Source organism: Takifugu flavidus, chromosome 16, assembly GCF_003711565.1.
Source record: "Takifugu flavidus isolate HTHZ2018 chromosome 16, ASM371156v2, whole genome shotgun sequence".
Taxonomy (NCBI): Eukaryota; Metazoa; Chordata; class Actinopteri; order Tetraodontiformes; family Tetraodontidae; genus Takifugu; species Takifugu flavidus.
The window spans coordinates 8,274,615-8,292,521 of NC_079535.1; the positions used below are offsets into that span (position 1 = coordinate 8,274,615).

The following is a 17,907-nucleotide window of genomic DNA, read 5'->3' on the forward strand; positions in this document are numbered from 1 at the left end:
GTTTCCAGTTACTCACAGATGATCAGGAAAACCAGCACTGAAGGATTCACATTTATTTCACCCTGTTGTTTTGGCCATTTAATTAAAAAAGGTCACAAAATTGTGGATTCTCAATTGCAGAGCCATTACAAAAACAAAAACCCATTGTATAGATGTCAGCTTAAGCATATATACACATACTGTACATGACACCAAAGATGTAAACATTCAGGTAGAAGCTGGGATGACACTGGGTTGCAAAAATGACGGAGGGAAAGTTACATCCAGCCCCGTTCCATCGGGATGCGTCCGCAGTCGCTCGGGACGAATTCTAGACGAGGACTGACCGATTTTCTTCAACCTGCTCCACTGTGGGACAGGTGAGCCTGTCCTGTCCCAGAGAGGTGCTGGTGAGATGGATGCACCAACGGTTGTTTTAGAGGGAGGAACTCAGCGACAAGAGGAGGAGGAGCAGATTCAGGGAGTGTGGTGATTACCGGAATCTAGGAAGGCCGTCCCCTGGACGCCACTTTTACAACCAGACCCAGCGCTTTACCATACCTCTGGCATCCCATGCTTTCATTCTTAATTTATATAAAACATTTCCCCATATAATCTCAATAAAATAAAATCGCTCTTAGTAGATACTCTGACGACGGTATTAACAAAAAAATCGGAGTAAAAAGAAAATCTCACAGTGAACACTGGGAACAAGAGCTGGACTGTCTCCCACGTCTCCCCTCACTTGTTTGAACACATACAGCAGCTGCTACAGACAAGAGAATTGAATCTTTCTGAAGATTTCTGTTACCCAATCTGATAAAAGTCCTATTCCAGTGAAACTGAATATCAGAAAAACCACATTTTCCCCACTACTCTTCTCGGTAATATCACCTAAAATGTTGCTACCCGATTAGTGGACGTCCAACGGACGTGCGTTTGGACCATATTTTAGTGGAGGAGCCCCGAGTCCGCTGAGAAAGTCAAGTTGATCAGGAGAGCATTTTGCTGACATACAAGGACGTGCGGTGGTTAGGCAGCCACTCAGAGTAGGGGGAAAAAAACAAAACTCATTTGATCCAAGTGGAATCCTGAAAGATAAAAACAGAATTCTTAAACAAACATCCACAAGCGCAAAAAAGAAGGAATGTGAACCTCATCTTCCTGTGGTGGAGTCTAAGCGGGTTTGGGTCGGGTTCATACGCCTAAGACACTAATACACCTGAAAACGTCGGTGCGTCCACAATCGTTACGGAAAAAAAATAAAAATAAAAGGTTGGTCTCGCGTTAACAGATCTACTCTGTTCGGCTGTTGGAGTTCCCCTCTGCCGACGTCTCCCCTGGTGGGCACTCGTCAAATTAAACGCAAAGCCATCGTCTCCTCTGCCGGAGTGGCGCAGCAGCCGGGGGTCTGTTGAGTAGTGTTCTGAGGTCCAGCCGCGTTATTCCCCACCCACGGTGGTGCCGGAGTCACTTCGGTTGGCTGGAGGACGCACGGTCCTGGCACAGCGGCGGCGCGCCCGTGTGCCTCCGAGAGTGCCCGCGTGAGGGAAATGGAACAGGTCGTACATTGCACAGCTAGTGGTATCTTCCTCCTGTCCCGCTTTGCCCCGTTAACATTACGCTTTTGTTTTGGGAACTTGGAGGAGGGGGTGGGAAGAATTAGGCAGAAGTTCCCAAAAGTTCACATTACAGTACTGTTAAGTCTCATTAGACAAAAACAAAATTACAAAAAGGCAAGAGAGGAAAAAGTCGACACCCAATCACCACCAATAACTAATAGGAAAAAGTTTGATTAGATATATTATCATCATAATTATTATGATTATTATTATCATTTGTGATCATTGTCTCAATTCTTGTTTTTTTTTTTTGTTCAGGGACCAAATAGGAAGGGTGGGGCGGGGCAGTCACTGGGAGGAAGCCTTGGTTGCGATCGTGGAGACGCAGTGCTGCTGGAAGTTGGGCGACATCGTGGAGTTGCAGGCCAGTCTCTGACGGGAGCCTTTTAGCCCTCCCTCGCCATCAACGATCCAGGGGCCCGCGCTGGGTACCGTGTTCAAAGGCAGGCCTTTGGGCTGCTCTCCGGCGAGGTCGGGGCTGTGGTTCTGGAGCACAGCGGTGATGTGGTTCAGGAGCTCATTGAAGAACTCTGGGACTCCTTCATACCCTGAGACCAGCAGAACACGAAGCGTTAATTCACATTGATGTTCCCTCACCCACAAAACCAAATCAAGACCACAATTCCCCCGTTGTCCTGCTGGAGGACGAAGACCCACCGGGGAATGCGTTGATGTCGATCACTGCATGTTGACCCGTCTGGTTGTTGATGATGACGTCGATGCCAAACAGGGACACGCCCAGCGCCTGCCGCAACGACCTGGACAACTTCCTGATCACATCGTCGTTGGGTGGCTGAGACACTCCCTCGACGTTCTCTCTCTGAGAGCAACAACAAAGTGTGTTAAGGGCCAACGTCCTGCCCTGACATATTCTCTAATACGCACAAGAGCAGCTACCGTGGTCAGGTCTGAGGATGACTCGGGCTTGGACACGTTGTGGCTGTTGAAGAAAATGGCTTTTCTGTCTGAAAAGGGAGAAAAAGCAAAACAAAAATAAATGATTTGCAAGGTTTTATCATAAACGACCACGAGGTGGCAGCAATGCGCAGCTGGGTGAGGCTTCATTAAACCAACAACCGATGTAAATAATCACGAACTTCAAACTAAATCAGCACATTGCATCTTCTGAGATTTGGATCGCTCCGAGCGTTCTCTTAAGTACAAAACAGCATGTAAGTTGTTTGACTTTGGCGAGAGGTTTCCTTTGAAGGCAAGATAAATGCCACAGGTTGAATTGCTGAATTTACTGCTCCTTTCATCCTTGTTATCGTTGTCATAATTAACTTTAGGGAGGTGGGGAAGCAGCGAGGAGTGCAATGGAAAAGTCAATTCCATCTTAAAGTCCAAATAAATATCTCCCTCGATTAGCTGTGGCTATAAAACGTCATGTAAATGGTGTTGAGATAAAGCTCGCTTGGCATGGTATTTCTCCGCTTTCAGGAGGCACCTTTATCGTGACGCATGTGCAGAGTAAAGGTGATTAACGGGGTTTGGGTTTAACAGCCTGGAAACTGAGGACTCAGATGTCAGCAGAGGAATGCCGACCCGTAACAGCGAAGTCAAACACAATGCAAGAGGATTGCTGAAAATGTACAGAGTGAGCTCAACCTCTGTGACGGCATGATTCACCCTTTTATAAGCCGCCCCCCCCACATACTGGACGTTAAACATAATCTATGGCCCCAGACGACATAGTACAGATGTAACACTGAGGTATGTGGCTTTTGTGTTTAACGAGGGCTGTTCTTTTCCGCTGCGCTACTCAGCATTCCGGGCTGAAAGCAACTGTTCTGTTATACAAAGCGGACTCCTGCGCTGCTGGTGAAAGCTGCTTTGCATGAGGGCCTCCGCTGTATCAAATGCAAATACTGGAGTCACTTGTGTCAGGGAACAACCCTGCATTCAAGGCTGCATCATGGGGAAAGAATGGAGGAAAACGCGGTCCCTGTTTATTTTCGACGCCATGTGCCAACAGAGGAAAAAAAATAAATCTATTGCCCTCTACAGCATCCCTTAAAAGGGTGAATAGGGCCGTCAGCAGGGGCTGTAAACCATTTATGAGGGCTTTTATTGCCTAATCTGGAGACATTGTGCAACTTGTACAACCTTACCAGCTTGACATTTGGAAGCCCTCGGACTTCCCCACCTGTCCGCCCCTCTGTGTGCTCTACCTGTGGGCCCAGACGGGAAGTTCTTCAGCGAAGGTCTCTCCACCACAGTGTAGGAGTCTCCCACCACAAACACTTTGTAGAGCACAGCATTGTGGTTGATGAAGCTCTGGATCACACAGGGAGGCTTGATGTCCTGCAGGTCCTCTTCACTGAAGATGATGGCCATCTGCGGGACACACGTTCGCGCACAGACCTTTTGATCAAACGGTGCCACTGCTCACACAAACGTGCAGTTCTTCACTGGAGTGGGTGTTCAGGAATGAAAACTGACTAGTCTGACAGAAGGCTTGATTGATTTTTGCTGACACGTTAAGAAACACAAGGTACGGCACTTTATCTGCCTGCCCTGTTTGAACTTAGGTTAAATGAAAATCCTGTCACTCGATGGGTGAGACTGTTTAAACAGAGACAACAGCGGAAGGTGTGACCTCTTACCTCATGAGAGTTGGTTCCGTGAGCCACCCGTGTTTTGCAAACTAGAGAACAAAGTTTAGAATTTAGAGAGGAAACCTCGGGGCCCTTCTCGTTTATCCTTCAATGTTAGCTTATATTGCTACACCTGAGTCCCGACATGTCCTATACATTTATGGATATTAGGCTACACAATGGTAGGATTGGGTTTTGAGATATTTCTCAAGAGTATAACCAGAACTCACTGAATGGGAACGTCAGTCCTTGTCTCCTGATCTGTTCCAGTACATCTGGGCTGCAATCGGCATTTAGGACCATGAAAGGAGGAGAACAAATCCTCTCATCTAATAAAAAAGTAAAACAACAGGAGAGGAACTGATTAAGTAAGAATTCAGAACAGGACAAATACAAGTTCCTCTAAATTTTAAACTGATGTTCATTTCAGGCCATAATCTAATATTATTACATTTAACTAAAAGAAGAATGATCCTTTTAACAAAATCTCTGGAGGGATTAACTAGTCTGTTCCTAACAACCACACACAATAGCTGAAAGAATGAAGAAAGAAGAATAGAGGAAAACACACCCTGATATGGAACAAAAGGAACGCAAAACCAGCTGAGACTTTACCATCACTTACATGGGGGGGGGACTAAAAGGGTGAGGCCGTGCATTAGCTTAGCCTTAGTTATCCTTGATAAAAAAAAACAACCCCTAATCAAAACATGTTTTCATCACGATGAGTTGTGTGTCGCACACATTGTGACATCACGTCCTGCTCAGTCAGTTCAGATAAAAGCGATAATAACCAACATCCTGCAGCTCCATCACTATACAGGGGCCGACGACGCCAGAACAGAAATGTTAGACCTCTTCTAATTTCCCCTCCACCAAAGGCCGATAGGGGCGATAAGGCGACTGGAGATAAAGTCGCAGTGCAGGAAATGACCCACAGCGCTGAAGCAAGAGCTGGAGCACGGCTCAAGCCCAAAACACAATAAAAACAACCCAGACTTTCTGTTCCAAGGGCATCAGCAATACTCCAGCTGAGGTTGGTGAATACATGCTGCCCCCCCCGACACCTACAGAGAATCCATCCAGAAGTGACCACACAGCGTCTGAATAAGTATCACCAGCAGTTCAGATATATTCTGGAAGATTATAGAAATAGCATCTCTCTCTAATGATGAAAGGTTTAAAAGAAATGATGAATAAGGGAACAGATAAAGGCTTAACACACATTATATGCCTCTGTGATACCACCTCTGGTCATAAATTGCTTCACAGTAGTTAAACATGTGCTTTGACCACTAATTTCAATATGAAATTTTAAAAATGGGAAGCTAATTCTTATATAAAAAGGGAATAAAGAGACCCAACATAGTTCAAAGGCTGATTATTTTGGCGTTAGAAGACAGAAAAACACCCCTCTTGTTTTATCACAGGGATACGCTTTGTTGTCTGTGCTCGGAATCTCTCAGAAGGATCTATTCAAGCGTCGGCTCCTTCAACCGGTCAGGAGCTACAAAAGCCACTTTACCCATCATTCATCTTTGCCTTGGCTATAAACATGCATGTCATGGTGTTGTTATTTTACCAGGACAGAAATAGCAGCGTAATGTCTTTAGAAAACAGACTGGTAGGAAAAATATCCCCATTACGTCACCGTGTTCCCAAAGAACGGTGGCCTTAAATTTTGCCAAACATAAAACCATCCCGAGACCTAAACTCTGTCAAAGGAACAAGACGTCAAGTGCCAACCCGAGGATTTATAATAAAGAGATCAGGGAATTGTGGAGAAGAAAGTGTGGCCAAGTTTGTAATAGCGTGCGTGTTTGGCAGGGGCTGACATTTTTAGGCTGACGGGATGGAGAGGAGGGTGGGGGGGATCAATCTCTGCCTCTGTCTAAACACTCCGTGTTTGCTGCAGACCCGGAGGAGCCGAGGACGACGTTTACGGGATGCCTCTCAAACGTCATTAGCCAGTTTAGCCGTTTCTCTCCTCTTCTTTTCACTCATCTGGACATCCGCTGCAGTTCCTCCCGTTTCCTCTGTAATATAGCGTTAATACTTCATACTTGTGGGTCAGGTTCAACACACACACACACACACACACACACACCACACACACACACACACACACACACACACACACACACACACACACACACACCACACACACACACACACACACACACACACACACACACACACTCTGCTATAAAGCAGAAGGTTGACGGTTTAAAGCCTAATCAGTCACTGTTACCATAGTTCTTCTCTTCTTGGGCCCAATTATAGCTGATATGGTGTAATAAATTTTCTCTCCACCCACAAAGGCGACACTCTGAGCTTCACTGAGGAAGCTCCATCCTTGCGCAGGAACATGTGTCCCACCACACACCAAACACGAGCCGGGAGGGAGCAGCGGCGCATGACACACACACTTGGCGCCACCTCTCCTGTCACAACGCTCTTGAGCAATCACTGTGACAAGCGAGAGATGAAACAAAGGTCTCGGCCTTCCAGAACCAACGCATCACCGTCAGATGCTTTCTCATTCGACAACCACGACCTCTTTGTCCTTGCAGGGGTGGACCCAACAAGACTTAATTAAGAAATGACTAAAAACCAGATAGATTTTCATTTCCTCCCACTCTACTTGCATGCTGGGAATCTCCATCATGAAGAGAGGAAGGGGAATAAACTTAAAACACTGAGGAACGCTTCTGTTTTCAACAAGAGTTGACTTGACAACGGTTTCCGTGTACAAAAACAGCCAAAGATACCAAAAGTCAGGCACACAGGAACCAGTAAATTCAGCTAAGGAACATAAACAGTTACCTTGGTCTGTCTCACATAGGAAAGACAAAACCCCGTTGAACAACAGAGCCGTGTCAAAGCACCAGCGAACACAACTATGAATGAATAACAACGATCCATTAGTGCCTGTGTGACTGGCTGCTTCCCATCAAACATAACACTAACATGAGTTCATTCTTGCACTTGGGTTTATACTGACTTAAACAATTCCCAGAATAAGTTAAATGCACCGCGACCGGTACCTTTGAAGATGGAGGAATCATTCAAGTGATTAAAAAAAAAAGGTTTTCCAGAGAACCAATAGTGCACCTCAAGTGCTTCCTTCTATTGAGTGCTATTCTGAGTCATGCTCACTGAAACACGGCAGCCTCGCGGTGGCCTTTTACTACTGGGTTGCCTTGGTAGCTGAAGGACTCGGCTGCCTCTGCTGATAAAAAGGAGGAAGTGGCCCTGCCTAAGAAAGCAAGGTAGATTTCACATTACCGTGCTAGCGTAAGATTAACTAAGTTCCTACTTTTAGAAAGTACATTTCCCTTCAGATAAATGTACCTTCAAGCAGCAGAATGAAGATAATTTTTTTTAATCAATTTCTCTTCATGTCACAGGGACATTCAGTACACTAAAGCATTAAGTGGTGCATAAAACATCTCAGTATAAACACAGTCATTGGGCCATTTTCCTCTTCACACCAAACACGAGCAGTAAGTGAGCAATGCAGCTCTTTGTTATGCAACAGTCGTCAGGGGTGTTTGGATAGAAAGATGTCTTCTTTTGGTTCTATTTTAGGAAACTCATGACACTGTCACCACGCTGAAACGCCCCTGAGCTGCTGCTCTGACTCCAAGCGTCCGTGACGCCGTGGCGCTTGGCGGCTATGCTACCTGCCATCTATGGGGAGGGGGATGTAGGTGAGTCACGCATGTGTTTACAGCGTGTGGGCAGGGAATGCGCCGCTTTCGTCACCGGGTTCGTCTGCCTCCCATCAAAATGCACATCCCACTGACTCATTTACAGATGGCGTCGGCAGTTGCGAGACGGGCCTAAGGCGAGTTCTGGTTAGCTGGGAAACTGTCAGGCAAGTTCAGGCAGGAGACAATAAATAGGTGTTTTTGTTGCTAAAGAGGGAAGGGGGGCTGAAGCCAAACATCTGCTGCTCTGCTCGGAAGCATAGTGTAAAATAATTCAAGTGAGGGGCGACAGGGCTGTCGCATGTTATCCACGTGCTCCCCCTCATGCGGAGGAAAGGCAGACATCTGAGCCGATTCAGAATGTTGTGCACGCTAAGGCAGGAGGTGACGTCCAGACAGTCAACACTTCCTTTATCATTTAATCCAAACAGAAACCCTGGAGACGGGGTCGCACCTTTCATACAGCTCTCTAGTCTGTGGATGAGCTGGTAGGACTTGCAGCGGTCCAGCAGAGTCCGGATGGCTGGAAGGGGGTCCAGTATAATGGTCTCAGGGTGAGCGTCAATGTAGTCCTGAAACAGTGAAAGGCAAATATGATTCATAAAGTCATGGACATATGCACACCACCCACACCTTAAAATATGGCATATTGATGAGTCCGTTTGTCAGTCAGATGGAACAATTATGTGAGAACTGTTCAGTATATTCTCAGAAGGGGACTTCGCCATTTCCTGAAAGGGTCTAAATTATACGGCTAACGGTTGGATATAAATCAATTTGAGCAGCCACCGGGAGACACATTTATGAGTACTTTTGAAAGGTTTTAAGATTGAAGGGAAGTATCAATGATACAGCGAGTTCTAGGGGATCATCAACGTGAGATGCACGCCAGCGGTTCCGTTTAGGTTACATCACCACATCTCGGCATGGTAGGCAGCCGGGTCAGCGTGCGAGTTGCTATTTTATGTAACTGCTCTCCCATTCCCTCCTCTGTCCCCACACCACCTCCTCCCTGCGCTTCCAGCTCTGCTTTCTCCATCAACCCTGACTTCCGAGCAATTTTTACTGACTAGCAAACACTGTCAGGTGAACCTGGCTGGCCGGGATATTATAAAAACACGCCGTCGAGAACGGGGTCCTTTGAACGATCCGCTGTTGTCTGCATGAAAATAAAACACGTGGTGGCGTCTGTAGGATTTGAAGAGAACTGAGAAGCAGTGCCAAAGAAAACAAAAATCAGGGGAACAGATGAACAGAATAAGCTGCACCATGTTGTGGCTGTGAGACAGATCAAGTGAACAGATCGACCTTCACCTCGGCAAGCGGCTCCGTCTCCAATCAACTAACTGCGAGCTGAAACGATCAGCGACACTTGAGTTTTTAAGTGGCAGGCTCCTACAAACAATATTACCGTAATGTCATCAATGTGTGGCGCAGCTCCACATCACCACACACATTAGACCCATGTCTTAAACCCCCCCCCCCCCCCTCCCGGTTAGGTGGCCACCCTGAAAGCTTCCGTCTCCTGAATTCCATGGCGTGACAACCTGGACTCACCCCGACAACAGGAGCTACAACCTTTAATAAGCTTATCCATAATGCATGTGTCAATATCAATTAGCGGCTGCTTGCCTGAGCACTAAATGAGCATTAAGGAACATGTTGAAACGTGGCAGCTCCTCGTGCGTGAGGGCGAGAGGATGGAGACAGAGGCGCTAGTTGGAGGCGAACTCACCGCCGCATCATCGTACCATGTATAGCCATGTTAGATTCATGAATGCGGGGAGGCTGAGCAGGCGCTTGAATGCCTTCACAGGTCCACATTTGACTTATGGGGACTCTCTTTACACAAACCTTAAACCTGAATGTTTACATGTGACCAGAAAACATCCTGCTTGGGCGTGTTAATACGTTCACTCCGTGAGGACCCGCTGATTCTCCTGTTAACACCCTTGTTAATAATTAATGGCTCTTCCCAAGCTAAAGAATTAAAAGACAAATATAGCAGTAACTTATTTCCACATGCCGTCACATTTAACTGAAGAGAGTAGGATTCATGCCTTGTGATTAGACGCAGAATTGTGTGTAAAATGAAGGATGACGCATATTTCAGGGGCTGTAAATGACCGACACCTTCCCGGCTATATTGTTCATTAAACACATGAAGCATTAGAGAAAAAATGCATACCTGCACTCTTTGTACCAGCAGCATAGCCTGTGAATCATTCTGGTCTGCCTCCAGGATTAAGTCAGTCAGTTTGTGGATGATGACATCCAGTTGACCCTGTTCCTCCAGAGGCTGGCTGAGGTCCAGCTGTGAAGATCAGGACATCGGTGGGTTAAAAGCTACAGCTGATGCTCAGGAATACAATTATAATCAAAGATTTACCTCACACTACTTCATTTAAAAAAAAACACACACCCTCTTCTCATTGCTTTATTTATAGCCTTAACACTGGTGCTAACAAAGTTTATGCTGTATTTGTTTGAAATGACAACACCGGGATATATTTATCGTGTGCTGCTGCACAAATCATAAAGCCCCCCCCACCCCCCCGAATCTCCCTGAGCATATTTAACAGCTGCTAACAAAACAGACCACATCTGTTTAAAGTGCACCTCATCTGGAACTCAAGAAGTTCAAATTTGAAGCAGCCATCTGTGCCATGTAGCAACATTAAGACAGATGGTTGCTAAGAGCTAGCGATGCAAGTCCAGTTTGCCCATTGTGTTGATTTGGAGCCAGACATTCTAGTTGAATCTGATGCTAGTGAAGGTCTTTAGCATTAAGGAAGAAACTACTCTGTGGTGCCACTGTTGCATCACAGAGTTGCAGACTAACCGAAGACTTTGTACACATAATCCTCACAGACAAAAGACAATTTAGCAACACCTGTGCAAATAAGTGGCACAGGCGTCCACTGTCCTTTATGCATGACCTGAGAGTGAACGCCACCTTTGTCACCATGTTATGATCGATGCCAGGAACTGTGGAGGCTTCCAGTGGCCTCGGTCAAAGCCAACACAGCCCGATTAATGATTGTGAGAGGTGTGATGGATAGATAACTAATTACTTTGACCATTGTCCTTCCCGATAGACTGGTAATTGGTTGTATATCAAATGATAGATGGAACAATCATATGCTGGTTCTTTCCGAATGAACAAAATGTCAAACACAAGAGATGAAATGTTGGATGTACGTCAGTGTTCGCTGGGAAACTTTGACCTTCTCTTCAAGGAGCAGGCAATATACCCGTCAGTCACTTTATTGAAGCAAATATTTAATCAGCCAATCATGCGGCAGTAACCCGGTGCATTCAGGCGTGTAGAATGTAGAAATGATAAAGACGAACGGCCGGGGCCGAGCGTCAGATCTCCAGGCTAGAAAGAACGTAGCTTAAAATGCACTGGTGGAGCAGAATGGTTTCAGTCAGTAAAAAAAAAACAAAAAAAATCAGCTTCTTACACAAGACGTATAATCAGATAACTACAGATGAGGATGGAATTCACATAGTTACTCAAAAGGGAGTCGTTATTTCAGCCCTTTATGTTCCTTTATTGCCCCTTCTCCTCCCTGTAGGACAACACACCACTTCCCAAGACTCCCAGTGACTCAAACAACACGCCTTCACCCTAATCAGCTAGTATCCACAGTCCCAGACCTCAATCCAAGGCCCCTTTGGGATGTGGAGGAGAAGAATCAAGCTGGGAAATCTGCGGCTTCCACCAAAAACTCTCAAGAATGACATTTTCTACTACAATTTAAAATAACCCAAGACCCAACATTAGCTATTACTGACAAGGTGTGTTACACCTGTAGGGATAAAGACTATATTCCAAACACACCATGTGCAATACATGTCAAAACGCCCAGAAATCTTAGGTCAAAGATTCCTCTTAAGAGCAAATTACACTTCAACACCATAGTTTCATTCCCTCGTATTCAACTTGGCTTTAACCCTCTTGCTTGTCGGGGCATGCTATTCCCACTCAACAAGAACAAAACGACGACAGTCAAAGTCTCAACCCACTTACAGTCGTCTCGAAAGCAAAACCGGGTCGCCAGTTCTACTTTATGATGCCAGGTTTCTTTTTATCTTTTGTAACCAGATGAAATTGAACCCGACGCTGCAGTGAATCAGCATCTCATGGACCAGAAAATGCTGCCGTGGCCTCGAAAACACCTCGCGTGTAAGTCGAATGTTACATAACGGCGACGCAGCCGGGTCCAACAGCAGCTGCTATGAGCTGCGGTGGTGACAGGTTTCTGAGCCATGAGCTATGGTGCTTTCTTTCTGTCTACAGTCTATTATCAGCTAAACAAGCCCGGGAGAAAGCCTTTATTCTAGCGAAACAGGATTTTCAATCTCTTGTTTACACAATACTGTCCACAGTCTGGGCCGTCCGCAGAAACGGGACTTTATGTTAGAGGTCAGCACCCATTGGGGAAGTCACATCACAGAGGAGGTCCGACTCCGTCTACGAGTGTGTGCGTACAGTGACCCTTTATGTAAGAAAAGCCAGCAGTGATGGCGCTGATGTCCTGCTAAATGCTAAAACAGACGTGCCGGATGACGTCCTTCTGGGACGGTGCTAGCTGAGGGCCACGGTTGTGACGGACAGCATAAAACAACAAACGGGATCCTCGAGGGAGAGGCCGGGGCTATTAAGGGTGTATTTCCCGCTTTGATGTATTTACAGAGTGGGCCCAAACTTGGGTGATTTCAAGAGAAAGCAAGGGCCAAACATCGTTACCATGGATATGAGGTAACCCAGTACAGTGGACACACACCAGCGCTGGTACGAGACGCCAGCAGAGGTTCCATCCTGGTACCCGTTCATCCTTTAAAATGCTCTTTGTAGTCACTCTCAGATGGCGCCAACGTCAGCCGGGTCGCTGCTTTGTTGGCTGAGACAGAGAGAGAGAGAGCGTGCTGCCAGAGCTGATGAATGATTTATTTTATACGTTGTTTATCAGTTAACGCCCGGTCTAAAGAGAAGTCTGTGGATGTGCAGCAGGACAAGAGCAAACACAACAGAAGGTTCTGAATCTACAGCTACACTCAAGCTCAAAAGGGAAACTAATTATGCTAATGGATGCTCCTGAACACCCCAGGGTCTCCTGACAAGGCTCTTCAAAATCAGTACATAAGACAACTGCCTTTAACCGTTTACATTATTACGCAAGCAGGGCAGAGGACATTTGGTGGGGCACTTATTGCTCTGACTAATTCTACTAAGCTGGGGGGGACAAACCTTTCACTTTTCTTTAACGTGCATAAATCTAAGGGATAAAAAAAAGGTACTTCAATATAAAACGTACATGAATATAATATATATATGAATGACGAATGTCTAGATTGTTAAACTGCTAGGTCATTTTTTTTAATTTTTTTTTTTTAAAACAAACAAGGGCATATTTTTCCAAAGGGCAGTAGAATATCCTCAGTTTTGGTTGTGTTGGTTTAAATGGGTACACTGTACATTTATAGGTTTTCCCACACTAGAAATGGAAATAAGAAATAAAAGTCTCGGGGGACTTCCGTATTTAGTGCAGACTGTTTGCAGAATCTGATGATATATCTACTTTCAACTCGGGAGGCAAACACCACTGGTTGGAAGCTTTAGTGCAATTGGAAAGACGTCAGTCTGGTTCTTTGGGGAGCAACTGATTCCAACAATTCCCCTTAAATGTATCTGCTGAATATAGTTGTTAATTCATAACCATCCGCCAGAATACAACAGGCTATTTAGACAGTAGATGCTTTTAGAAAAATAAATAAAAAAAGCGGTATGGAGACAAAACAGAAAGCAAAATGTCATCTGGAGGCAGTTTCACTTTGATTTCGTAATTTGACCTAAAACTAATAAGACTTCCATCCGTTACTGTATTTGCATCCTGCTTGTGTTCAGATCTGTGTTCAGATCCTTCAGTTTTCACTGTGCTGGACATAATGAGGCAGACTTTATAGAAGGGGGGGAAAAAAAACAGTGTATCAAGGCCACAGAGTGACCTTACAGCATTATCACAGATGAAAATAGCAGACCAGAGCCGACTGGTCCCTGAATTCACTGGTGCCATTGAAAACCTTTGTAAACAGACTGGTCTGAGGAGGACAGGGTCTGACCACAGTATTATCTTTATTTGTGACACAGCCGTGCACTGTCTGTTACCGTCAGTGGGTGCGTGATGAGAAGCGGCTGGTTTTGCCTGGGTACCCTGGGCTGAGGGGCTGTGAGGATATGATGTCCCCTCGGGGAAGGTTGAATGCACAGTGGGAAACAAAGCCTTGCTTACTTTGGGACTATTCCCAGGACAAGGCTCTTTCAGGGAGAGCTGATATCGTCAGCAACGTGAGGGGAAGGAAAAAAAACCTTTAGAGAGGAAAACAAAAAGAACCTCCCAAGAAGACGATTTTGGAACGAAGCATTTTATCTTCCGCTGCAGGAAGCACTTATAAGGAAAAGTGTTTTTGAGACTCCTGGACTTGGTAACAATGCTGCCGTTCAGCTCGTTCAATACCTTAATGTATCCAGTTGGGTATTAATCAAGATAGAAGCTTTTACTGCTGACAGGCCAAATTTACAGTGAAAAAATCTGTTCTACAGGCCCACTAGACACAAACCACCCCGCCTTATAGGATGTAGGACTACCACAATAAAAGCAGATGAGGTTCATCACAACGATGATTTAAAACCAACCCATGATTAAAGATGGATATTAATCTTGGCGTTTGTATGGAATTATGTTAATGCTTGGAATGATCTTAAAGACAGCTTCTCCAGGAACCGCTGTCAGCATGTTGCAAATTTCAAACTAAAAGCTGATAAATGTTGGCCAGGTTTCCCAGTTGGCAACAAGCACCTGGTGAAGTTCCCCTTCAATAAAGTGCGTCCCATACGAGTGTGTTTTATGAGTCAACGAGACAATAAGGCAAGAGATAGGCCTCGAATGCCCGGATGGAAATCTCTGATCAATAAGTTTGTAGATCCTAACTGTAAAAGCAGCCATTGGGGCTTTAGCCAAAAACTACTCAAAACAAGTGACTTCTTTCACTATTACTGTTATTGAAACCAACAGTTGACAAATACGACAGTTCAGAAACGTCCACCTACCTTAATGACTTCTATTCCTCTTTTCCTGAAACACAAAAGTAAAAGTCAATTATTTGAAACGACACTTTGCATCTCAAATCAAGTTGTACATTACAGCCGCTTCCAGCCCGCAGTCACGACACTTTTTCCTGATTGCTTTAATTTCTCTGATTTATTGTTTATTTTAGGTTTTTGTTCAGCCCTTCCATAGAGAGAAACCAGCCAATTAAAAAAAATGAGAACTAGTATTTCAAGGGGAACTAGCTTGTTGAGCAAGATTAAAAATCTGGCTAAACCAGTTGGGCAGTACCACCAAGACAGCCAGTCCACTTCAAGGCTTGAGGCTTCATTCAAAATAACTTGCACCGTTAAGGCTGTCGTTGCTGCGGGTTACGTGATAAAAGAGGAGTTTAATTTGACATCAGGAGGTTGGAAAGACCCCACCAGCTAAAGCATTGCTGCCGTTGAGTCCATAAAGACAATGAAGTCAGCAGCGCCGTTCTTTCAGAGCAACAATCTCACGCCTAACAAAGTGGCGCTCGCCACCGCACTGGCTGCTCCCTCACTAATGGGACTAAATCACATCAACTGCACGAGAACCTGAATAAGAGCGTACAGTGGGTGCAGCTCCATGTAATCTGATCAGACTGCTCAGCTCCACGCGACCCCCCCTTTTAACGGGAGCGAGTGACGACATGGCGTGTTGACTGACTGCATTTCGCCTGTATGCAAATGTGGAAATGCAGGAACGATTCCCTGAGTGCAGCTGAACGTGACAGAGCAGACTCTGACCAGAGCACTCGGCGCCAGCTGCGGTCCCCATGACGGGCGCTGGCAAATCTGGCGATTCTGCCGTTCTATTCTAGACGTTCGGTTTAGTGTCGAATGGATCCGAACGACCACGGCACTGCCATAAAAGGTGGCGCTGATACACATCACAAAAATACAAACCGGCCTGATAAAACTTTAGCAGCCGCGTGGGGACGAGCGGTTAAGCTTTGACATATTTGATGTTAGGAGAGTCATTTTCTTGCTCCTTTGGCCCCACCTTTTTTTTTTTTTTTTAAAAGTCGTCGTGTCTCTTTCTTACTGCTTGAGCCTGTTTCTTTCACATTAATCAGCCCTGAACCTCAGAGCTGAAGGGGGGAGGTCGGTGGGAAAGTGCTGCCAGGAGGTTTATCCAGGATTAAAAATATTTTGTGGATTAAAATGTTGCAATGTGTGCGGCTCCAACGAGGTTTCTGTGCAATCAAGATCTCACATTAGTCCAAAAGCAGATGCCTGTAGGATTCACACACTTGTGGCTGTGCTGTCATCGCCCTGGACACCGTAGCTCTAAAGCTGCCCTCTCGCTACAACAGTTCTTTTTGTTTTTTTCAGATAACCGCGGACCAAATATAGTCCACGCCTCTATGCGATGTTTCACTGTCAGCTAACGAGGCTGTTAAAGGGTTCAGGGTGCTGCCCAACATGCACAGGGTTTGCTTGTACCAAAGTCCTACTGAGAAAATCCATGTCCTACTTTATAACACATTATATAACACATTATATACAACACTCGGCTGGAGATGGATAAGCTACAAGATAAAGTGCCAAGAGCGCTCAAGTCGCGTCTTCTCAGAAGGCTGGTAATAATCAAGACTGCAGTAAAAACTGCATCTGTGAAAAATCCATGTTATGGACAGAGATTCAACCCTCTCTGAACTCACTCCAAATGCTCCTTCAATGGGACGGTTGGACACCAAAGCAGCTGCCTCATTGTCTACCACTATATCACTACCGGGGTGGTTGAAGTTGAACACGTTTGGACTACAGTGAGTCTTATTTTACCCTTGAGTTAACTTTTAGAATGTTTCCAATGTTTTGTGGCCTCAATCACTTGCCCAATCAGCCTGTGAAGGCAGCGATGAGCAGATAAGGACATTTGTGAGGTGGCTCATTACAACAACATACCTGCACAAATCAGCGAAGGCCTGAAAATTCAGCTTCTTCATCTTCTTGTCGCTGAGCCAGTAGCCGACCCTACGGCCTCTCAGGAAGGTCTGCATCTCCACGGTGAAGGAAACGCTGCGACTGAAGCTTCAACCTGCGCAGTCGGGGGAAAAACACAGGATGTCGCCCAATGATGAGGCTCACAGCGGCGGGATGGGAACGCTCAAGTTCACTACTCAATTGATATGGTGGTTACCTTACTTAAACATGACCGCAACCACAAACGGGGGCTTTCGATTCTGAACCACGTTTCATGTCTCGTACGCTCGAACGCTATTATATTACAAGTTGCGAATGAAACATTGCATTGTTCAGCATCCGTGTTCTGTACACAGAAGCCCCCCTCCGTGCTAACATCAACTGCTAATGTTAGCAGGCTAGCCTGTGGTGACAGTCTGCACAGCTATTGGCATGCAGTGAGGAAATGTAAGCTGGCTTGCAACCAGTGTGAAATGAATGGTCACGTTGGTGCGCTTTAGGAATTACTAAACTTATTGCTGTTAGCGGCGACTGCTGTTAGTTGGCTAACCGATTAAGCTAAACTAATGGTCGCGATACGTCAAGACTGTAGAGCTAGCGTTAAATAACCTGGCAAATTTTGCGCAGCTCCTCCCTGAATGTACGTCCTCTTCAGAAGTCAGTGTCCCATTGTCGGTCCGTTCAGTGGAGAATAAGAAGAAACAGGTTGAGGGTTGACAGGCAGAGCTGGACTCACGTTGAGATGTTGTCTGTTTCTCAGCCTCTACGTTGAAGTGGCTGCACACACCCGGGATCCAGGAGACTGGTGCCGCCTTCACGGCCGCTCGGAATAAAAGCCACTCCCAGTGACTAGCCAGTTTCTATTGAATGAGGCGGTCAATGAAAGTGTCAGTTTAACCCAAAAGAAGTCCTTCTGGTTGATTTTAATA

At 45.7% G+C, this 17,907-nt stretch overlaps 1 protein-coding gene across 2 annotated transcripts; it reads right to left on the reverse strand.

Annotated features, from left to right (window-relative positions):
* Positions 1-38: 38 nt before the first annotated feature.
* On the reverse strand, positions 39-17,794 carry itpk1b (inositol-tetrakisphosphate 1-kinase b). Of its 2 annotated transcripts, XM_057058179.1 has the most exons (11): positions 17,588-17,794; positions 16,961-17,093; positions 15,029-15,053; positions 10,100-10,225; positions 8,366-8,483; positions 4,429-4,527; positions 4,208-4,248; positions 3,773-3,938; positions 2,499-2,566; positions 2,259-2,421; positions 39-2,149 (listed from the first exon to the last, which is right to left on the reverse strand). In XM_057058179.1, exons 2-11 carry the CDS (start codon positions 17,053-17,055, stop codon positions 1,890-1,892), a joined length of 1,161 nt encoding a protein of 386 aa, XP_056914159.1. In that variant the 5' UTR covers positions 17,056-17,093; positions 17,588-17,794; the 3' UTR covers positions 39-1,889. The 2 variants fall into 2 exon arrangements, with proteins under 2 accessions (XP_056914159.1, XP_056914160.1); XM_057058180.1 differs by lacking the exons at positions 15,029-15,053; positions 17,588-17,794.
* Positions 17,795-17,907: the final 113 nt, after the last annotated feature.

Bases quoted from the DNA above. Each gene is read 5' to 3' on its own strand.
- itpk1b (XM_057058179.1), bottom strand. From the start codon at position 17,055: ATGCAGACCTTCCTGAGAGGCCGTAGGGTCGGCTACTGGCTCAGCGAC. The intron at 2,567-3,772 runs GTAGAGCACACA...CTCCCTTTTCAG, and splicing joins CTTCCCGTCTGGGCCCACAG to ACAGAAAAGCCATTTTCTTC. The intron at 2,422-2,498 runs GTAGCTGCTCTT...TGTTGCTCTCAG, and splicing joins CATCCTCAGACCTGACCACG to AGAGAGAACGTCGAGGGAGT.